This window comes from Hypanus sabinus, chromosome 19, assembly GCF_030144855.1.
Source record: "Hypanus sabinus isolate sHypSab1 chromosome 19, sHypSab1.hap1, whole genome shotgun sequence".
Lineage (NCBI taxonomy): Eukaryota > Metazoa > Chordata > Chondrichthyes > Myliobatiformes > Dasyatidae > Hypanus > Hypanus sabinus.
The window spans coordinates 66,562,447-66,586,635 of record NC_082724.1 but is presented as its reverse complement, the minus strand read 5'-3'; the positions used below and the strand labels follow the sequence as shown (position 1 = coordinate 66,586,635).

Sequence of the window (24,189 nt, the reverse complement as noted above, 5' to 3'; positions counted from 1 at the left end):
GTATGGTGCTAAGGGGTTGCCTCCGACGGTGGGAGAGGTCATTGCATCTCTGATCAGCTACCACCCAGCTCAATCCGGGCAGCTCCCGGACAATTGGGTGCTGATCCGCCACTGTCTGCCTGCTTCAATGGGTGGTTGGAGCTTAGAATTGCATCGAAAAGCAGACAGCTATCACTGCACCAGGCAAACTACAGAGAAGAAAGAAGAAACCACCAGTCATGCAACGGGCCACCAGAAACATTAGGACCATGTGCCCTGGCCTCTCAGATGACCTGCAGCAGATCAGCGACAGCAGGAAAACAGCAATCATTGACTCTGAGCTGAGGAGGCTGGACATCGACATAGCAGCACTGCAAGAGACCAGGCTTGCTGCAGACGGCGTGCTGCGGGAGAAGGACTATACATTCTTTTGGCAGGGCAGACCAACTGAGGAACCATAAACCTATGACCTCTAGTTCTCATCCCACCCAACCTATGGTGAAAAGACCTGCCAACATCCGATCCATCCACTGTAATTTTGTATACCTCTATACAAGAGGCTTTATGACACATAGTTAAAACTGCTAATGCATCTCTGGCACCAACCTACCTACCATCAAGTATATATATTCAGAAAAGTGCCAGTAAAGGGCTAGTAAAATCATTGGCACAAGGCCAAGTGGTTAAGGCTTAGGCTAGCGATCTGAAGGTCACTAGTTCAGGCCTCAGCCAAGGAAGCGTGTGTGTCCTTGAGCAAGGCACTTAACCACACACTGCTCCTGTACGTTTATACAGCAGTTGGGGCTGTATGGACAAGACAAGAGAAGAAGGATCCCATCCACCCTGTTCAAAGACTGCTTGCCCCATTAGCATCACAGAGAAGACTATATAGCATCCACATCAGGACCACCAGACTCAAAAACAGTTACATTCCCCAAGCAGAAAGACTGAGCAGCATCTCCGCCTGCTAATTCCACCACTACACTATTATTTCCTGTCAGCCACCTTATGGGTCCTTAAGGCTGTCAAAAGCTCGCACGACCTAATAAATGCTCCCAATGACATGTGCCTCAAATAGTCTCTGACAACCAAGTCCTCCTCCTGGCCTGCATGTGTGCCTTAGTTACTAAACCCAGTGGAAATGTTTCTACTGACAGAAGGGGAAAAGACAGGTTACTGATGTCTTAAAACCAGTTGCTTTGGATAGATGGGGCTCATCAGCCATGGTTGGTAGCTCATCTGAGAGAAGGAAAACTCTGATTTCAAATCTCCTTGGGGCAATCTTCACTCATGGGGAAGTCTTTGGAAGTAAGCGCTGAGGAAAAGTCCAGAGTTGGAGTCCCTAAGGCCGTTGAATTGAGCACTGACTGGCAACTCCTGTGATACTGCTGGTGCCGAACTTTGCTGTTCCTTTGGATTCATCAGATGTGTGGGAGGAAGGCCTGAGCATGGGTAGCAGCTTGCTCTCCATATTGTACTGCACTGGCTTGCATATCATGTAGACAGCCGGGATGCAATATCCATGGTCGACCCTAACCAACAGAGGGCCTCACCTTATGTACAGTCTAGCATCACTTTATGGACATATTCAATCTATGGATTTAAAATATCTTATGTATTTATATATATTCTGTGCTTTAGTATTATTATTGTGCTCTTTATCCTTTGTGTGGTTTTTTTTTGCGCTGTTCTGGATCTAGAGTAACAATTATTTCATTTTCCTTACATTTGTGTACAGGAAATTACTTGAAACAATCTTGAAACTTGAAGTTCTCCTGAAGGAGATGGTGACCAGTCTGAAATACTGTGTGAGGAAAGTCAGCGCAGTAGAAGTGGACATTTAGTGAAGCCTGGCCTGACACTTTTCATCCGAGCAATGCCTCTTTCAGCACCCATTTGCTGACCAGGCAAAACTAAAAGTGGAGAATGCTCTATTCAGCTCACAATCATAGCTCAATTTGATGTTGCCCATTTTACAAGCAATCAATTGTGGGTTGTCTTGTTCTGCAGAATGAATATAACCTTGTCGTGTACTGGCTTTGTGAGTGGCAATCTTTCTGTCACAAGCATGATTTAGATTTTCATTATTAGGTAATGGGTGACACTGCACAAATCTGTAAATCTTCTTTTATTCTTCTCTGGAGTATTTGACTGGATTAAGGATGTAGGCATCGATAGAAGCCACATTCTTATGTTATATTCAAGCTAACAAATAAGCTGGTTCAGGGAGTCATTTACTTTTGGTAATATTCTCAAGTTTTTCTTATATTGTCTTACAACAGAGAGGGATGCCAACTGGCCCTTCAAGTCTGTGTCAGCTCTAAAAGCAATCCCATCAATTCCATTTCCCTACTTAGAGGCACAGAGTGGAGCAGCATAGAACATAGAGCATTCAACCCATCATACCCGTGCACAGCATAATGTAGAATTAATCTATTTCACATCTTGCTGTACACAATCCATATCCCTCCATTCTCTGGATGGTCATGTGCCTATCTAACAGCCTCTTAATGCAGATACTGTTGTATCTGCTTTCACCATTTCACCAATTTCAGGTATACCTACTACTCTCTAGTGTAAAAAAATCTTGTCCCCAAAATGTAACTGTTCTTATAAGAGATGAGGTGTTAGGTAGAGTTGTGATTGGCTGTAGGTGGTCGAGCTGGAGGCCAGCCTAAGATACGAGCAGAAACATGATTAGCATTGTTGGCTGGAAAATGGGAGGATGCAGAGGATCAAAAGCAGCTCAGGTTAGGTTTGGAGTCCCCATCCCCCAGCTAACACCAGCACTGAGAGTGCTCAGTGGGACTGAGCAGTGCCATATTCAGGCTGCAATACACTGTGGCATCAAATCATCCATTGTCACTTGACATCACTGCGTCAGCAAATTGGGTTCCTTGGTATTTTTGCCAAAAAGCTGGAGATTTTCATTCTGATTCAATTCTGCAAGCCATGAAACTGGGCACCTATATTAGAAAATATTTCTAATATTAGAAAACACATTATATTTTCTAATATTAGAACACACTTTACAACATCAGCAACCTGGGTTCAATTCCACCGCTGTCTGTAAGGAGTTAGTACCTTCTCCCCGGTTCAATTCCACTGTCATCTATAAGGAGTTCGTACATTCTCCCTTGTTCAATTCCACTGCAGTCTGTAAGGAGTTCGTACATTCTCCCTTGTTCAATTCCACTGCTGTCTGTAAGGAGTTTGTACATTCTCCCCGGTTCAATTCCACCGCTGTCTGTAAGGAGTTCATGTATTCTCCCCGGTCCAATTCCACTGCTGTCTGTAAGGAGTTCATACATTCTCCCTTGTTCAATTCCACCACTGTCTGTAAGGAGTTCGTACATTCTCCCTTGTTCAATTCCACTGCTGTCTGTAAGGAGTTCGTACATTCTCCCCGGTTCAATTCCACCGCTGTCTGTAAGGAGTTCATGTATTCTCCCCGGTCCAATTCCACTGCTGTCTGTAAGGAGTTCATACATTCTCCCTTGTTCAATTCCACCACTGTCTGTAAGGAGTTCGTACATTCTCCCTTGTTCAATTCCACTGCTGTCTGTAAGGAGTTCGTACATTCTCCCTTGTTCAATTCCACCACTGTCTGTAAGGAGTTCGTACATTCTCCCTTGTTCAATTCCACTGCAGTCTGTAAGGAGTTCGTACATTCTCCCTTGTTCAATTCCACTGCAGTCTGTAAGGAGTTCGTACATTCTCCCTTGTTCAATTCCACTGCTGTCTGTAAGGAGTTTGTACATTCTCCCCGGTTCAATTCCACCGCTGTCTGTAAGGAGTTCATGTATTCTCCCCGGTTGAATTCCACCGCTGTCTGTAAGGAGTTTGTACGTTCTCCCCAAGATCATGTAGGATTCCTCTCTTTCCTCCCTCATTCCAGCAACATATGGGCTAGTAAGTTCATTGGGTGGCTCAGGCTATTTGGGCCAGAAGGGCCTGTTACTATACTATATCTCTAAATAAATATCACAGTATTACAAATGTACAAACATTGTAGTAGGACACCACAGCAGTAGGAAATCTCCCTGACCCAACTGCTCTCCAAGATGCTGGATGCCACATTCCAGCTCTGGGCTGCTTGATCCACCAAGCAAAGACCTGGGCTGGCATGGCCTCGATGCTTTTCTCTAGATGATGAATCTGAAGTGCCACCCTACATCTACATGGACCTTGGTAGGACTACACTTTTTAACCAAATGTCTTTGTTTTGCTTCCCACACAGGCAAAGGCAAACATCAGCGATGCCCTTTGGCTGCATAACCCTTGGTGACAAAAAGGATTATAACAACCCTTCAGATGTAACAGACAAATATGATTTGGGACAGACAGTCAAGACGTAAGTACACACTTTTCTCAATGAGGTTATAAATATTAGGTCCACTTTAATTAAATTATGTTATTTAGAAGTACAGCATGGAAAAGGCCCCTGGCGCTGCGCAGCCCCAGCAACCTCCGATTTAACCCTAACCTATTCACAGAACAATTTACAAAAACCAATTAACCTACTAGGCTCTGGACTGTGGGAGTAAACTGTAGCACCCGGAGGAAACACACACACACATTTCACAGGAAGGATGTACAGACTGCTTACAGATGATGTGGGAATTGAACTCCAAACTCTAATGCCCTGGGTTTAATTAATATACAGAAATCAGTGTAATCATTGCATGTTACAAAGCTTGGCTGTTGGAGCTCAGAGGTAGGTGAACGTGAATGATATTTGGTAGCAGAGTTTTATTAAGATGTAATGTGGTTTTATTAGGATGTAACACTGATAATTGAACAAGACGTGGTGAATATAGAATATGTCCCTTCACTCCTGGCCTGTTCGGTTAAATCCAGTCAATGAAGTGAAAGTCCTTTTTGTCTACCAATTATAAAGGGCTTGTTTTAGACAATTACTGCTTCTGCAGCTATTAATGGTGAAGAAACATATTAAGGCATGCAGACATAAAAAGATGATTTGCTTCATTGAACAGTGAAAAAAACAAGTGAGATATTGAAAAGCATAAAAGAGCTACAAACAGGCTAAAACAGAAGGTGTACAAATTGCTCAGGAGGTCGGGCAATGTTGCTGGTGGATGAAACAGCATTTATATTTCAGATGGGGAGAGAACAGAGAGAGAGAGATTTCTGCAATGGGTGGAGACCGAGAGAGTTTAAGTGACACAAGTAGTGGTGCCGGATGAATGAGTGTGGAAGATATGTTATACGTAGCTGTTCTGAGTGGAGGATGAATAAATCAAGGGAGATGAATTGGAACTGAGCAGAGGGAAATACAATCTGTAAGAGACACAGTCAATAGAAATATGAAGTAAAAGAGAATAGTATGGTGTCGTTAAGCTAGAGAGAGTGCAGAGGACATTTACAAGGATGTTGCTAAAAGACTGAGTTATGGAGAGAGATTAAACAGACTGGGACTTTATTCTCTGACTGTAGAAGGATAAGCAGTGATATCATAAAGTTGTCTGAATTATGCCCCTCAGAATTAATGGGGTCAGTGCACATTATCTTTTTTCCCAGGGCGAGGAACCAAGAACTAGAGTGATTTAAAGGTAAGAGATCTAATAGGAACCCAAAGGACAACGTTTTCACCCAGATGGTGATCCATATTTGAAATGAGCTGCCAGAAGATGTGGTTGAGGTGGGTACATTACAAAATTTAAAACACACTTGGACAGATACATGAACAGGAAAGGGTTAGGAATCTGGACAAAATAGGACTTTCTTAGATGGGAATCTTGGTTAACATGGATCAATTGAGCTGAATGGCCTGTTTCTGTGCTGAATGTCAGAAATATTAAACAGGTCAAGCAGAGAGAGAGAGAAACTAATTTCCAACTGGCCTGTTCTGATACAAAATGAAGACCATGATTATGATTGTACCTTTCACTATTCAAGATTTGTTGCTCACAATGTAGGCCATGAGCTAATGGGGAAAGGTGGAATGTTAAGGGGTAGCTAAAGAGACCGTAGAGGCATTCAAGAATCACTACATTCTGGAATTGTTCCTGAGGAATAGAAATTTGCAAATGTCACTCCACTCTTTAAGAAGGGGGTGAGGCAGAAGAAAGTTAACTGTAGTCTAGTTTGCCCAACTTCAGTGGTTGGGATGATGCTGAAGTCCATTATTAGGATGAGGTTTTGGGGTACCTGGAGGTACATGATAAAATAGGCCAAAGTCACCATGGTTTTCTAAAGGGGAAATCTTGTCTGACAAATCTGTTGGAATTCTTTGAGGAAATAACAAGGCAGGATAAATAAAGGAGAATCAGTGGATGTTGTTTATTTGGATTTTCAGAAGGCCTTTGACAAGGTGCAGCACATAAGGCTGTTTAAAAGCAGCTCAGGTTAGGTTTGGAGTCCCTGCCCCCCAGCTACCCCAGTAATACTCATTGGTTCATCGTTCAGAAATCTGACACAAAGGTGAGGAAGCCTTTTCTAAAACACTGAGTTTGAGTCTGTATCTCCTGATGGTAGACAAGAGAGCATGTCTTAAGCGATGAAAGGTCCTTAATGATGAATGCCACCTTTTTGAGGCATCACCTACCTTTTGAAGCTGAGGAGACTTGTACCCATGATGGTGCTAGCTGAGTTTATAATCTTCTGCAGCCTTTTCCAACTCTATCTATGTATCTAGCCAAGTGTCTTTTAAGTATTGTTAATGTACATGCCTCGACCACGTCCTCTGGCAGTCATAGCACATAGAGAACCCCTCTATGTCTATTTGTCCCAGAAATATCTTGCTTTGAACAAGCAGCATGTTCAGCCAGATTCACTTCATGACACTGTCTCCCTTGATCCTTGCCCTATCACAGATGTTCTCATTCTTCACTCCACCCTTCTCCCTTCTCCGTATCTTAAACTGTTTATTTATATTTCTTCTAGTTAGAATGGCAAAAATGATCAGCCTGACATATTGTGGGTCAAAGGGCCTGTATTGTGCTGTAGGTTTTCTATGTTTCTATTAAATCAATTTGTCTACTGAGTATTTCCAGCATAAAGTTAGGACTTAAGACTGTGTAAGAAAAAAGATGGATAAGGGGCTGAACTATTGCTGTAGACTATTTAATGAAGTTTCAGTTGTGTGATCATAGAAGCAAAATTATTGCCCCCATAGAGATCACAGCAGCAATCAGCAAGATTCTAGTATGAAGGATATTAATTATAAAAGAAAAAAGTTATTACCTGTGGAAAAAGTGATCCCATTAAAATGTTTTTAATAAATCAGAAAGATCCCTCACTAAATTCATACAGTTTTTATTATGATGAAAGCTTCCAATCAAAAATTGGAAGGAATAAGAAGTTTCAGAAACTAAGTTTTGCTCTCAATGGCAAAAGTACTGTGAAGTAATTTAATAGAGAGGGCTGTTGAGGTGCCTCTGTCAGAAATAGCTACATTGATTCCAAGAAAGAATTGTCAACTCCTGACTGACTGGAATGATGAATTCCAAATCAATGGCTTTTTGTTCTTAAAAATTAATCCTTTTTCAATCTGTATAAAAAAAAGATGCAGCAAAGGAATGCAGGCTCCAGTTGTTAGATTTCTTGTTCCAGTATGGATTTTCTAACCCACTGATTTTGAAAATGGAAATATTACCTGCATAAATATGCATCTCTGAAAAGCAAAGGTTAATGGAAATTCCAATTGCTACGTACAATGCAAATCTAAATTTAAATTCAGAACCATTTTGGAAATTCCACTGAACTCGCTGATTAGTAAAATTTCTAATGTTACTCAACAATTGACTTTTATAGGCTACCTATTGTCTTCTTTATCCTTTGTAAAGAAAGATAACCTGAGGAAATCTGCTTGAAATTCAGACTGGAGAAGAGTAGAATTTCACTTGGCATCTCATTACTCCCTATCCCAATTTAGCTTTTTGAGTGCCACGGTAGTGTAGCAATTAGCACAATGCTTTGATAGCTCAGGGTGCCATAATTCAGAGTTTTAATCCCAGGGTCCTCTGTAAAGAGCACATACAACCTGTAGAATTGTTAGTTTTCTCCAGGTGCTCCAGTTTCCTCCAACAGTCCAGACACACTGATTTAATGGTTAATTGGTCATTGCAAATTGTCCCATGATTAGGCTAGGGTTAAATTGGGGTTGTCAGGGGTTGCTGGGCCGCACGGCTCGAAGGGCTGGAAGGGCCTATTCCACACTATATCTAAATAAAGTAAAAAGAAAAAGAAATCCACAAATATCGGGGATCTGAAATGGAAATTGAAGCATTTTGTTAGGTGTCATAGACCTGACCCTTAACTCCTGACTTGTGAATGAGCAAGTTCTGCAGTAGTCTGTCTCATGAACTTCTGAGACGGAGGCTAATTCATGACAGTATAGAGCATGAGTGGAGAAGGAGCTTCAAGGCCATTGTACCACAACAGATAACAGTAATGGAGATAGCACTCGGTCAAGGCTTCCATCAATTCATGTTCAGATAGTGGGAATCACAGTTCTATGTAAATTTATTATCAAAGTATGTATATGTCACCATATACAAACCTGAGATTAGTTTTCCAGCAGGCATTCACAGTAGAACAAAGAAATCCAACCGAATCAATGAAAAACTATGCATGGAAAGACTGACAAGTAACCAATGTGGAAAATAAAATGAATATCAAATAAATAAATAATATGAGAACATGAGTTGTAGAGTTCTGGTAAGTGATTCCATAGGCCATGGAATCAGTTCAGAGTTAAGGGTATTCAACCTGATTTTGATTCTAATTCATGTGTATAAAATCATGTTGGGCATCGATGGAATGCATACAGTTTTTCACAAGATTCAGTTTATTGTCATTTATAAGCCACAAATGCAATGCAGTTAAAAAATGAGACAACGTTCCCCTAGAATGATATCACAAAAGCAAATGACAAAACAGAATACACCAGAAAATCCACATAATGTTTGGCAATCCCCAATCAAGAGTCCGGAGAGGCTGCTGTGTATTAATATCGCGCTATCGCCTTAGCACATTCCCCGGAAAGGAGCTCCACATCCACCAGACAAAAACAAGACCAAAAACTAAAGCTACAAGACCTGCACAAAACCACATAATTACAACATATAGTTACAATAAAAAACAGACCGTGGGCACAGTAAAAATAGTCCAAAGATGTTAAAGGACTATAAGTTCAAAAGAAATCACCACACAGTTTCCACAAGTCCCCAGGGTCCTGAGAGACTCGCCATCCCAAGGCGGCGGCAGAAGGGAATACCCCCACTATGGACTTCCAAGGCGCCACCCGACTCAGCCTCGCTGATGCAGCACACAACAAAAGCTCCGTCGAAACCAGCCTCGCAGACGCAGCACACACCAAAAGCAACCTGACCGCAGTGGACTCGGAGTCCATCGAACCTCTGAGCCGACGACCACCCCCTCCGGCACAGCTTCTCCGAGCACCATCCTCTGCCGAGCTTATTAAGACGGCCCCGCCAATGGCCAGCGGCAACACGACCCCGAGGACTGGGGGCCTGTTCTTCCCAGCAGAGTCCCGGACCTCACAGCAGCAGCAGCAATGAAGAAGGTCTTCCTGGAGAAGTTCCCGATGTTCCTCCCTGCTCCCACGTCCATTTTCAATCGATTATGATTGCGCACAGCACCCCACTTCACAAATAACAGATAATCAGCTCCAGAGTGGCCGCTGCAAGCTGCGTCACGCCGCCATCTTGGATTTCCAAGCGAGGGAATCAAAAATTAGAGAACATAAGATTAAGGTGAGAGAGGAAAAATTTTAGAAGGATTGAGTACCAAATTCTTCACACAGAGCGGTGGGTGTTAAAGTGGTGCAATCACCCAATTTAAAAGACATTTGGTTCAATACATGGATAGAAAATGTTGAGAGGCATATGAGCCTGATATGTATAAACGGACAAGCTTAGATGGTTAGCATGGATGAGTTGGGCCAAAGGGCCCATTTCCATGCGTATTGCTCTATGACATTGTGGCTCAAAGTCAATTACAAGTTCCTCAACATTTACCACTTCAACAAGTTTCATAAGTTTTCACCAAGACCCACACACAGGTTGCTTATAAATTCTGATGAATGCATTGTTCTGGCAGCATTGATTTTATGAAGCTGAATTATTTAGAGAAACCCAGAAATTAACTGCTGAAATAATATGGTTTCTCACTTTATTTCTCTCTCTCTCTCTCTCTCTCTCTCTCTCTCTCTTTAAAACAGGGAGGAGTTCTGCGAAATATTACGGGCAAAAGAGAAGTCTACAGGGAAAATGTACACCTGCAAGAAGTTTTTAAAGAAAGATGGAAGAAAAGTTAGAAAGGCGGCTAAAAATGAAATCATGATTTTGAACATGTAAGTCCCTACAATTGTGTCATCACCTCCTTTGTGGAGTTAATCCCTCACCATCATACAATATTTAAGATATATGCAATATCCATTTGAACTTGCTTGCCTAATATTGAGCCCAGTATAAGAAGAGCCAACATTACATTCTTTTCTTTGTAGTTCAGAATGAATGTTGAATAGGCTTAAAAAGCAAAGACCATGCTCTTTTTAGCTACAATATGAAAGAATAAAACTTGGTAGATTGGTTTACTATTGTCACATGCACCAACTTAGTTTTGCATGCCATCCATACAGATAGTGTCATTACAACAGTATATTAAGTTTGTACAAGATAAAACAATAACAGACTACAGAATAAGGGCTCACAGTTACAAAGAGAGTGCAGTCAAAGCACAATAAGGTGAAAGGTCATATGTCTGTCTGCCTCTATTACAGTTTCTCTAAAACCATACAACTCTTGAATGGTCCCCTGGTATGTTCTTAAGTCAAGAATCCATCTTATTGCACCAGGGAACCATTCAATGGTCTTATTACAATAGGGTAGAAGCTGTCCTTAAGCCTGGTGGTATGGGTTTCAAGCTTTTATATTTTCTGCCCAGTTAAAGGGGAGAAGAAGAGAAAATGTCTGCAGTAGGTAGGGTCTTTGATTATATTGGCTACTTTACCGAGGTAGCAAGAAGTGTAGACAGTGTCCATTGTGGGCAGGCTGATTACTGTGATGGGCTAAACTGGTGCCACAGCTCTCAAAATTTTCTTGAGCACTTGGACATGGCAAGCTGTGATGTATTTGGATAGGATGTTTTCTATACTGCATGTATAAACATTGGAGGGGACAAAAGGGACTTGCATATTTCTTCAGGTTCCTGAGGAAGTACATGTGCTGGTGTGCTTTCTTTGCCATGGTGTCTCTGCGGTTGACCAGGACAGGGTATTGATGATGTTCACAACCAACAATTTGAAATATTCAGCTGTGTTGTAGTGTTCCAATTCAGTTCTTGCCATCCACTGCCAAATCCATGTGTAAGGCCAACAATATTTAACCTTAGAGAAGGTAATATCACTATTCATAGGAACAAGGAAACAAGATAAGGGCTTGGAACCCCACCTCTTTTCAATTTCTTTTTCTTTTACCACCATCACTAGCTAATACTCAAAGGTTTCAAAGGTATATTTAAAGTCAGAGAAATGTATACAATATACATCCTGAAATGCTTTTTCTCTGCAACCATCCACGAAAACAGAGGAGTGCCCCAAAAGAATGGATGACAGTTAAATGATAGAACCACAAAGTTCCCCCCCCACAGCTCCTCTCCCTCCTGTGCATAAGCGGCAGCAAGCAATAAACCCCCTCCCCCCACCAGCAAATAAAGCATCAGCACCCGCCACCAAGCACTCAAGCGTGAGCAAGGAAATAGCAAAGATTCAGATTTGTAGTACCCCAAAAACTACATTGTTCACCTGGCATTCAACATACCACAGGCTCTTTCTCTCTCCCTCTCTAATAAGGGAGAAAGAGATGTCTCCATTTCACAGCGAGAAGGGAGACATAACAAACAACTCACTGGTTTGCGATGTTAAAAGTCCATTGCATCACTTTCTCCGAGCTCTGTGCCCAAAGATCTCAGATCCAACAACATACCAATCTCCTGCAGAGGCACCAACCTCCAATCCCCCCATCTCCAGAGCCACAGGATCCCGAGCCTTCAAAGGCAAGTGGAGTTCTTAGGCTGAGCCCTTGGCGTGCTAAACAATGGCCAGTTGTGAAACCCCGAGAGTGGGTCCCATTCCCACAAAGAACCATAGTCAGCATGTAACTCCAGGTCAGGGTCTTTAAAAGAACCCTGAAAGGGAAAAGTGGAGGTATCAAAGATGGAAATAGAGCCGTTTCCAAAGATGCAAGCAAAGGAGTCGCCATTAGGCGCCATTATCCCTCCTAAGCTCCGCCTACTAAAGACTGTGTTTAAATAAAACTTCATGAATAAGTACACCAATTGTCAATTTGCATGCAAACCTTATTATCAACACACAACTGACCCCTCACCCCAAGCTAGTTCTTTGCAGCGTTCTCTGGTCCTACAAACCTCTGAACATTCTGCATTCTGCCACTTCCAGGCTCTTGTGCACTACTCTTGTGACCTTTTCTGTCCTCTAATAGTCCTCTATTGCCTTCAGACATCCAGACTAAAGCTTTAGAACCCCCTCCTTTGAACCGTTTATGTTTCAGACCATCTCTCCTTCTTTGATTCACTTATTCAAAGTTAACCTTTCTAGTTGTCTCCATCTCTGAACTGGTGTTAATTTGTGTCTGATACCACATTCGTAAGCCAAGTTAAACATGCTATGTAAATCCTGAGACTTGACATCATTACTGGGCTAAATAATAGCGTCAGTGTGCATCTTCTATCTCAAGCACTGAACTCATTAGTAAGACTTTAAGAGGTTAGAGTATAAAGCACCTCAAGGGCGAATTCCAGGATGAATTTCTAGGCCATGTGGATTTGCAATGGCAGGTCCAATCATCTGGTGCCATTTCCATTATTTTTTTCTCAATACCTTGAATGAATATTAAATAATATTGTGGTGCATATTTTACTTAAGTACCAAGACTCCTTGGAGCTTGGGATGAAACCGATTGAATATTATGAAGACTATGTTGTATAAGTAATAACTTACCATCAAGGTTAATTCAGGTACTACGCCATCTTAATGGATTGTTACTAACCATACAACCATATAACAATCACAGCATAGAAACAGGCCATCTCGGCCCTCCTAGTACGTGCTGAACTCTTAATCTCACCTTGTCCCACCTACCCGCACTCAGCCCATAACCCTCCACTCCTTTCCTGTCCATACACCTATCCAATTTTACCTTAAATGACACAACTGAACTGGCCTCTACTACTTCTACAGGAAGCTCATTCCACACAGCTATCACTCTCTAAGTAAAGAAATACCCCCTCATGTTTCCCTTAAACTTCTGCCCCCTAACTCTCAAATCATGTCCTCTCATTTGAATCTCCCCTACTCTCAATGGAAACAGCCTATTCATGTCAACTCTATCTATCCCTCTCAAAATTTTAAATACCTCAATCAAATTCCCCCTCAACCTTCTACGCTCCAATGAATAGAGACCTAACTTGTTCAACCTTTCTCTGTAACTCAAGTGCTGAAACCCAGGTAACATCCTAGTAAATCGTCTCTGCACTCTCTCTAATTTATTGATATCTTTCCTATAATTCAGTGACCAGAACTGTACACAATATTCAAAATTTGGCCTTACCAATGCCTTGTACAATTTTAACATTACATCCCAACTTCTGTACTCAATGCTCTGATTTACAAAGGCCAGTGTTCCAAAAGCCTTCTTCACCACCCTATCTACATGAGACTCCACCTTCAGGGAACTGTTATTCCTAGATCTCTCTGTTCCACTGCATTCCTCAATGCCCTACCATTTACCCTGTATGTTCTATTTGGATTATTCCTGCCAAAATGTAGAACCTCACACTTTTCAGCATTAAACTCCATTTGCCAACATTCAGCCCATTCTCCTAACCGGCAAAAATCTCCCTGCAAGCTTTGAAAACCCACCTCATTATCCACAACACCTCCTACCTTAGTATCATCGGCATACTTACTAATCCAATTTACCACCCCATCATCCAGATCATTTATGTATATTACATACAACATTGGGCCCAAAACAGATCCCTGAGACACCCCGCTAGTCACTGGCCTCCATCCCGATAAACAACGATCCACCACTACTCTCTGGCATCTCCCATCTAGCCACTGTTGAATCCGTTTTATTACTCCAGCATTAATACCTAATGACTGAACATTCTTAACTAACCTTCCATGTGGAACTTTGTCAAAGGCCTTGTTGAAGTCCATATAGACTACATCCACTGCCTTACCCTCGTCACCATTCCTCGTAACTTCTTCAAGTTAAGACTAAGTTAAGACAGTCTTGCTCTCAGTGTGTTGAGGTACAGCATAGTCAATTTGTTATGAAGGATAATCACCAGCATTCATCCCACTCAGAGGTCATTTGTTATTATGCTAATTGATATGCATTCTGGGGAGAGGTGGCATTTTTATCTATGATAGTCTCCCTCTGTAAGAAGTGTTATAGAAGTAAAAAGCTACACAAGAAGGATTCTACAACAAGTTACATGACCAAAGATCAATTCTCGCACAAGTTCGCCTGGACAATGTATGAAGGGTTGGCTCTCACATGCTGACCTACACCCACACAGAGCTTATTAACTCAATTAACTTCCAACCTCACCCTCAAATTCACTTGGTACATTGCCAACACAACTCTCTCCTTTCTGATTTGTCTCCATCTCAAAAGACTGACTATCCACAGGCATTTACTGCAAACCTGCCGAGTCCCACAGCCACATATTCAGTTCAGATGAAGAGTCCTGACCTGAAACAGCAATGTCCATTTTCTGAAAATCCAAGTAAACAACATCCACTGATTCTCTTTTCTCTATCCTGCTTGTTATCTCCTCAAAGAATTTCAACATATTTGTCAGGCAGTATTTCCCCTTAAGGAAACCATGCTGACTTTGCCCTATTTGCCTGCGCCTCCAAGTACCCCGAAATCTCATCCTTCAGCTCTCCAACATTTTCTGAACCATTCAAATCAGACTGACTGGTCTATAATTTCTTTTCATTTGCCTCCCTGCCTTCTTAAAGAGAGGAGTGACATTTTCAATTTTTCAGTCTTCCCGAACCATGCTGGAATCTACTGATTCTTGAAAGATCATTATTAAGGCCTCCACAGTCTCTTCAGCTACCTCTTTCAGAACTCCGGGGTGCAGTCCGTTGGGTCCACATGACTTATCTACAGTGGGGATAGAAAGTTTGTGAACCCTGTAGAATTTTCTCTATTTCTGCATAAATATGACCTAAAATGTGATCAGATATTCATGTAAGTTCTAAAACTAAATAAAGAGAACCCAATTACATAGAAAAACACAAAAATGCGATACTTGTTAATTTATTTATTAAGAAAAATGATCCAATATTACATGCATTTGTTAGAAAAGTACATGACCTCTGGGGTAATGCCTTTACAAAAATTGTTTGGAGACAGAAGTTCCAATCAAGGAGATGAGATTGGAGGTGTAGGTTGTAGAGATTAGATTAGATTAGATTAGATTAGATTAGTTTAGATTAGATTAGATTAGTTTAGATTAGATTAGATTAAATTAGATTAGATTAGATCCAATTTTATTGTCATTGTGCCGAGTACAGATACAAAACCAAATGAAATGCAGTTAGCATCTAACCAGAAATGCAAAGAATACTGTTACTTACCAAATAACTGCGAATAAAAAGTAAGTGCTACAGCACACAAATATAAAAGTACTGAGACAGTACAATATGGGTGCAATACTGCTTAGCGCTGTGATGTGAGGTTCAGCAGGGTCACAGCCTCAGGGAAGAAGATCTTCCTGTGCCTGCTGGTGCGGGAGCGGAGGCTCCTGTAGCGCCGAGCGGATGGGAGTAGAGTTAAAAGTCCATGGTTAGGGTGAGATGCATCCTTGATAATGCTTTTCGTCCTGCCCAGGCAGCATTTATGGTAGACATTCTCAATGGTGGGCAATTGGGTGCCGATAATCAGCTGGGCAGTTTTCACTACACACTGGAGTGCTTTGTGGTCTGATATGGGACAATTGCCATACCACACTGAGATGCAGTTAGTGAGTATGCTTTCAATGGTACAGCGGTAAAAGCCCATCAGTATCCTGGGACAGAGGTGAGCTTTCTCGATGCTTTTCAGGTAATAAAGGCTCTGTTGCGATGGAGGAGGATGGAGGAGTTCAGGGACCAGGTGAGATCTTTGGAAATGTGGACACCAAGGAATTTAATGGCTTGATACACGTTCCACTACAGCTCCATTGATGTGGATGGGGATGTGAGTGTGGCTCCTAGCATGCCTGAAATCCATAATGATCTCCTTGGTCTTCTGGGTGTTAAGGGCCAGGTTGTTGTAGGCACACCACACAGCCAGGTGCTGGACTTCGTCCCTGTAGGCCAACTCATCATCCCCTCTGATCAGGCCAATCACCATGGTGTCGTCTGCAAACTTGATTATGGAGTTAGAACCATGTACAGGAACGCAGTTATAGATGAAAAAGGAGTACTGAAGAGAGCTCAGTGCACAGCCTTGAGGCACGCCGGTGTTCAAGGTGAGAGTGGAGGACGAGAGGTTGGCTAAATTAACAGATTAGGGTCTGTTAGTCAGAAAGTCCAAGGTCCAATTGCAGAGGGATGAGCTGATACCAAGCTGGTGAAGTTTGGCAATCAGCTTGGAGGGGATCACAGTATTAAATGCCAAACTAAAGTTCTGAACAGTATTCTGACATAAAAGTTGGAGCTGTCCAAGTGGATCAGGGCAGAGTGAAGTGCTGTGGAGATGGCATCCTCTGTTGACCTGTTGGGGCAACAGGCAAATTGATGGGGGTCCAGGGTAGTGGGCAGACAGGATTTCAGATATGAAAGAACCAGTCTCTCAAAGCACTTTGCAATGATGGGGGTGAATGCAACTGGGCGAAAGTCATTCAGGCCCATGGCAGTGGAATGCTTCGGTACTGGCACAATGGTGGCGATCCTGAAGCTTGTGGGGACAACTGCCTGGGCCGGGGACAGATTGAAAATGTCCGTGAAGACCCCGGCCAACTGCCCTGCACAGAGTCTGAGCACACGACCAGGTTTTCCATCCAGACCAGCTGCCTTCCATATGTTCACCCTGCTCAGGGTGGCGCAAACATCGGAGATGGAAAGTGAGAGAGGCAATTCACCAGGTGGGAGATCCACTTTGAGGGTGACCTCCTTGTTCTCTCAGTCAAAGCGAGTGTAGAAGTAATTGAGATCATCAGGGAGGGGAACAGAGCTGGAAGGGGGCACAGTACTAGGTGGTTTGAAGTCTGTGATGACCTGTATGCCATGCTACATGCGCTGGGGGTCCGAGGAGTTGAATTGCTCCTAAATTTTCTGTTCGAATATGTGTTTAGCCTGAGAGATTCCCCTCCTCAGGTTGGCCCTGACTGAGCTGTAAGCCTCCCTGTCTCCAGACCTGAAGGCTGAATCTCTGGCTTTGAACAGGAGGTGAACCTCTCTGTTCATCCATGGTTTCTGGTTGGGGAAAATTTTTATTTGTTTTTGTGATGTTACTCTATCTACACACTTGTTGATGGGGTCAAGGACAGATTTGGTACATAAATCAATGTTAATCTGAGAGTCTGTGGTGGCATGGGCAGTAAACACGCTCCAGTCTGTGTGCTGGAATTGGTGCTGAAGAGCAGTCAGCACCCTCCAGCCAGATCTTTCTTTATCAATCCTTTTTATTAAGTTTCAAATAGATAAACATAATAATGATAGTGATACAAAAAGATTGGGATTTCATTAATAACGGTTAACGTATACATAATCAGACTCTGAGTAACATGTATAATCTAAGCCTCCCAATCTCTTAGTAACTAAGCATGAGAAAGATTCAAAGAAAAAAGATTTTTATAAGAAAAAAAACCCCTAAACTAACAAAAAAAAAAACAGAATAAAAACAAAGCAAAACAAAAGCTAGGCTTCCATGTTTCATCAGTTAAAATCGTTATTTGTCATTAACTCCGCTCCTCTATACATGAACAAAAAGTTATTGAGAAGGATTCGGAAAAGGTCAGCTTACATCATACGAAAACATTGAATAAATGGTCTCTAGGTTTCTTCAAATTTAACTTACAAAAATCAAAAAAAGATGGTGGTTTAGCTTTACCTAATTTTAGATTTTATTATTGGGCAAATAATATTCGTAATTTATTGTATTGGAAATTAGATTTGGATTCACCACTGTGCCCACAGTGGGTAAATTTGGAATGTAATGAGGTAAAGGGATATTCTCTATTCTCTGTTCTTGGTTCTTGTCTTCCTGCGGATTTAGTTAAATTTAATAAACAAATATTTAATCCTGTTATTAAACATACATTACGAATTTGGTTTCAATTTCGTAAGTTTTTTATTTTGAAAAACTTTGTTCTTGATAGCCCTATCTTATTTAATTTCTTTTTCAAACCCTCCTGGACAGATCAAGCTTTTAACATATGGAAAAGGAAAGGTATAAAATGTTTTCATGATCTCTTTTTTGAAGATACTTTGATGTCATTTGATCAACTTTCTAATAAATTTGAATTACCTAAATCTAATTTTTTCAGATATTTACAAGTTAGAAATTTTTTACATAATGTTTTACCATCTTTTCCTAATTCAACTTTGATGGACACTACAGATTTGATCTTTACCTTAAATCCTTGTCAGAAGGGATTAGTAGCTTTTATTTATAATATGATTATGAAGATACAACCAGAAATATCAGTTAGAATTAAACAAGAATGGGAAAAAGAACTTCAATACAACATATCAACAGATAAATGGGAAAAAATTTTGCAAATGGTTAATTCTTCTTCTATATGTGCTAAACATGCTTTAATACAATTTAAAATTGTACATAGAGCTCATATGTCTAAAGATAAACTTGCTCGATTCTATTCTCATATTAACCCTCTATGTGACAGATGTCATTTAGCAGTGGCCTCATTGACCCATATGTTTTGGTCATGTCCCACTTTACATAATTATTGGAAGGATATATTTACTACTATTTCCTCAATTTGGAATATAGATTTACAACCTCATTTTATTACTGCAATTTTTGGCATACCAAATGAAGATGGCAATCAGTTTTCCCCCTCAATCAGACGAATGATTGCTTTTGTAACATTAATGGCCAGAAGGTCTATACTACAAAATTGGAAAGAAGTAAATCCTCCTACTACATCTCAGTGGCTTTCTCAAACTATTTCTTATCTGAGTTTGGAAAAAATTAGAAGCACTATTTTTGACTCATCAATTAAATTTGAAGAAACTTGGAGACCGTTTATTCGACATTTTCATATGAATTAATTTGGCCTTCTCCGGACCTTTCTGCTTATTCATGTTCAGGTATGGAGTTCCGGAGTTCTTTGACACTATCTTATACTTGTAAACTGTTGTTATTGCCTATGTTAGTTTAGTTTAGTGTTTTATTAATTTTTTTTTAATATATATTTTTTCTCACATATTTTTTAATATTTTTTTTTTCTTTTTTAATGGTTATTTGTTTTTTTTTTCATATAATCATGTGGACTTGATTAAGGTATTTTCTTTTGTTGATGTTTAGTAGGATATTATTATCTTATTATCAATGTGATTTCAAGTCTATTGTATTTATAATTTACTTATTACTATGTTATTTTTTTTTGTGTATATGTGAAAATCAATAAAAAGATTGAAAAAGAAAGAACAAATTTAACTGAAGGGTTGATAGAGTCACTCCTAATTTTTTCCAAGTTTAAGCATGTTATAGTTTAGGAATACCATTGAAATGTAGTAGGGGGATTGGAATCTTTCCATTTAAATAAAATGGATCTTCTGGCTACTAACATAACAAATGCAATCAAATGGCAAGCTGAAGAGGGTGATTGATTAGAGTCCATCACTGGTAATCCAAAAATTTCAGTAATAGGATGAGGTTGTAAATCAATATGCAAAACTGCTGAAATAGTATCAAAGATATCTTTCCAATATTTTTCCAAAAGAGGACAAGGCCAGAACATATGTGTCAAAGAAGCTACCTCAGACTTTCATCTGTCACAGACAGGATTTATATGGCAATAAAAACAAGCTAACTTATCCTTGGACATATGGGCCCTATGAACCACCTTAAATTGTATCAAGGAATGTCTAGCACACATTGAAGAAGTATTAACTAGTTGGAGAATTTTCTCCCATTTCTCTATAGGTAAAGGTACCTGCCATTCTCTTTACCATTCATTCTTAATTTTATCAGATGTACCTAGACGTATTTTCATAAACAAATCATAAATAATTGCTATTAAACTCTTCTGATGGGGGTTTAAACCTAAATTTTTTCTGTAATTTCGGTTTGATGTGACACCAGAAAAATAGGTAACATAATATTCAAAAAATTTCTAATATGTAAATATCTAAAAAATGTGATCAAGGCAAACTATATTTATTAGACAACTGTTCAAAAGATAGTTATCCATGAATATGTCACAAAAACATTTGTCCTTCGTTCTCCATAAAAGAAAAGCTTGATTAATTCTGGAAGGAAAAGCTTGATTAATTCTGGGAGGAAAAAATTCAATATAATAGGACTTGATAGGATAAATTGATTCAATCCAAAAAAATTTACGAAATTGAAACCATATTCGTATTGTATGTTTAGTTATTAGATTAGTCATTTGTTTATTCAGTTTAGTAAGTGCAAAGGGAAGGGAGGCCCCTAAGACAGAAGCCAACGAAAACCCCTGTACAGACTCATGCTCGAGGTTCACCCATCATGGACAATGAATTTCATCCAGATCTTGTGTCCAAAACGTTAAATATTGAATATTAATTACCCAATAATAGAATCTAAAATTCAGCATTGCTAAATTGCCCTCGTTTTCTGATTTCTGTAAGTATTTCTTACTTAATCTAGGATTTTTATTCTGCCATATATATGAAGAAATTTTAGAATCAATATTATCAAAAAGGGAGTTAGAAATGAAAATTGGTACCGCCTGAAATAGATACAGAAATTTAGGTAAAATAATCATCTTAATATTATTAATTCTACCAATCAATGATAAGGACTATGAGGACCATTTAGGAAGCAGTTGTTTAACATGGTCAATTAAGGGTAAAAAGTTAACTTTAAATAGATCCTTATGCTTCTTAGTAATTTTAATGCCCAAATAAGTAAAGTATTCCATAACCAGTCTGAATGGTGATTGTCTATAGATTGGAGCTTGCATATTTATTGGAAAAAGTTCATTCTTATTAAGATTCAATTTATAACCAGAAAAAGTACTAAACTGAGCAAGTAGTGATATTATTGCAGGGAATGATTTCTCTGGGTTAGGGATATATCATAACAAGTCATCTGCATATAGTGATACCTTATGTACCCCATTCCCACGAATAATGCCAAATATATTGAGTGAATCACAAGGAGCGATTGCCAAGGGCTCCAAGGCAATATCAAATAGTAAGGAACTTAAAGGACAGCCCTGTCTAGTACCGCGAAAAAGGGGCAATCTCTGATTATTGGTAAGTACAGAAGCCAAAGGGGTATGATATATCAGTTTAATCCAAGATATAAACTTTGGGCTAAAATTAAATTTCTCAAGCATATTAAATAAATATTCCCATTTAACTCTATCAAATGCCTTCTTGGCATCAAGTGAAATAACGCATTCTGGGGTTTTAGATGAAGGGGTATATACAATATTCATTAACCTCCTAACATTAAAATAAGAATAACGATTTTTAATAAATCCTGTCTGGTCATCAGAGACAATTTGTGGAAATACATTTTCCAAACAAATTGCCAATATTTTGGAAAAGATTTCAGAGTCCACATTCAACAAGGATATAGGTCTATGTGATGCACATTCAGTGGGGTCTCTTATCTTTTTTAGGAATTAAAGAAATAGATGTTTCATAAAAGGATTGTGGTAATTTACCGACAGATAACGCATCCTTAAAGATTCTAAATAACCAAGGAGAAAGCAGATTTGAAAAAGATTTGAAAATTCCTACTGTATACCCATCCAAACCAGGTGTTTTACCAGAATTCATCAAATAAATTGCTTTATTTATTTCTTCTTCCATGAAGGGTGCATATAATGCTGAACATTCATTAAGTGGTAATTTCAGAATATTCAATTTCCTTAAAAATTCATGCATTATGGTAGAATCATCAGGAAATTCTGATTGGTATAAAGAGGTATAGAATTCTTGAAAAGATTTTTTAATTTTGTCATGGTCAACCGTCAAACTACCATCCTGTTTATGAACTTTAATAATCTGATGTTTAGCTGAAGCAATTTTCAATTGGTTGGCCAATAATTTACCTGATTTATTACCATGATTATAAAATTGACTCTTAGTTTTAAGTAATTGATTTTCAATTGGGGATGTTAACTACAAACTGTGTTGCATCTGAAGGTCAACTCTCTTTTTATAAAGCTCCAGATTAGGAGCAACAGAATATTTTTGATCAATTTCTTTAATCTTATCAACCAATGTACATATTTCATTATTAATTCATTTTTTAAATACAGCAGAATATGATATACTTTGACCACTGATGTATACTTTATAAGTATCCCATAGTATCCCACTGGAAATTTCTTCTGTAAAGCTAGTTGAAAAGAAAAAGGCAATCTGTTCTGTAATAAAGTTAACAAAGTTTAAGTCCTGAAGTAGAGTAGAATTGAACCATCATTGCTTTTAAAAGTTACATCAGTTAATTTGATTGATAGTTTCAAGGGCACATGATCGGAAACGACGATTGCATCGTACTCACAGGCATTAACAGATGGAACTAATCAAGAGTCAATAAAAAAGTAGTCAATTCTAGAATAATCATGATATACATGAGAAAAGAATGAGAACTCCCTTTATCGTTAGGATGTAAAAGCCTCCAGATATCTAAAATTCCAGAGTCAACTAAAAAGGAACAAATAAGAATAGCGGATTTGTTTGGTCGTACCTGATTGGATGCAGACCTGTCCATTGAAGGATTCAAACAACAGTTAAAATCCCCTCCCTTTATCAACATATATTCATTTAAATTAGGAAGAGATGCAAATAAATGTTTAAAGAATTCAGGATAGTCAACATTTTGTACATAGATATTAACCATAACAACTTTTTGGTTATAAAGGAAACCAGTAATTAATAGAAATCTTCCATTCAGGTCTGAGATTGTTTCATAGTGAACAAATGAAATCAAGGAGTCTATAAAAATAGATACACCGTTCACCTTAGCCTGTGAATTAAAATGAAATTTCTGTCCCTTTCAAAACCTTAAGAAATGCTGATTATCTTCCTTCCTCAAATGAGTTTCCTGGGCAAAGATAATCTGAGCATTCAATCTATGAAAAACTTTAAAAATCTTCTTTCGTTTAATCAGATGGTTCAAACCATTCATATTCCATGAAACAAAGTTAGTAATATTATCCATTTTATTTGAATAAGCCATATGGTATGTAAAGGGTTAACCTTCCTGCATAGGAAACTCTTGAATCAGGAAGAGGGAAAAATGTTTAAAGGGGAACCAAAAGTTACAACAATTCAGACATGTTTGTAGTTTCAGTTCAGCCCAAATGAAAAAAACTAAATTAAAGATAGTCCACCTCCCACCCACAAAGACCTGAAAACTGGCCAATAGACAGCCAGAAAGATAACTAGAAATCCTTTACCCCCAATCTCTTGATGGCAAGTCTCCAAAATTGAAAAAGTGATGTAAAATACCACCCACTCAAAACATTGAAAAAGGAATGCCATATTTGCAAAACATTTTGAGAAGCGAAATCCTAAAAAAGTAAAACAGAATACAATCTTATTACTATTTCAGGAAAAAAAAACATTCAGTCACCAGATCAGAAAAAACTTCAAACCCAAACAGTCAGAACTATAAACTAAATGAATACAGACATGAAAAAATTGAGAAAAATGCAAGCTTCTACCTTAGTCAAAGCATTGAGAAAGGAATGCTAGAAACAACACCAGAATACAATCTTATTAATATTTCAGAGAAAAAAAAGTCAACCACCAAATCAATTTCTTAATTATTTTCAAAAGAAAAACAATTGACAATAATAAAGTAACAACAGAAAAAAAAGAAACTTAAACATAAAAGCATAATAAACATCCATATTCTGAAACAGAATATGTGTGTTATCAAACCAATGGCAAAAATCTCCAAACTTCAAAAGTCTAAATCTATGAACTGATTATTAACTTATAAA

General features: G+C 39.2%; 1 protein-coding gene across 8 annotated transcripts in view; it reads left to right on the top strand.

Annotated features, from left to right (window-relative positions):
• The window catches only part of LOC132378006 (caM kinase-like vesicle-associated protein), a 212,848-nt gene that overhangs the window by 87,299 nt on the left and 101,360 nt on the right, over positions 1–24,189 (top strand). For 5 of the 8 annotated variants that reach the window (XM_059944596.1, XM_059944595.1, XM_059944594.1 and 2 more), the window contains 2 exons: positions 4,220–4,333; positions 10,187–10,318. In XM_059944596.1, the coding sequence (XP_059800579.1) occupies positions 4,239–4,333; positions 10,187–10,318 (227 nt within the window). In that variant the 5' untranslated portion in view covers positions 4,220–4,238. The remainder of the gene's footprint in view (positions 1–4,219; positions 4,334–10,186; positions 10,319–24,189) is intronic. The other 3 variants (XM_059944602.1, XM_059944599.1, XM_059944601.1) reach the window with 1 other exon arrangement.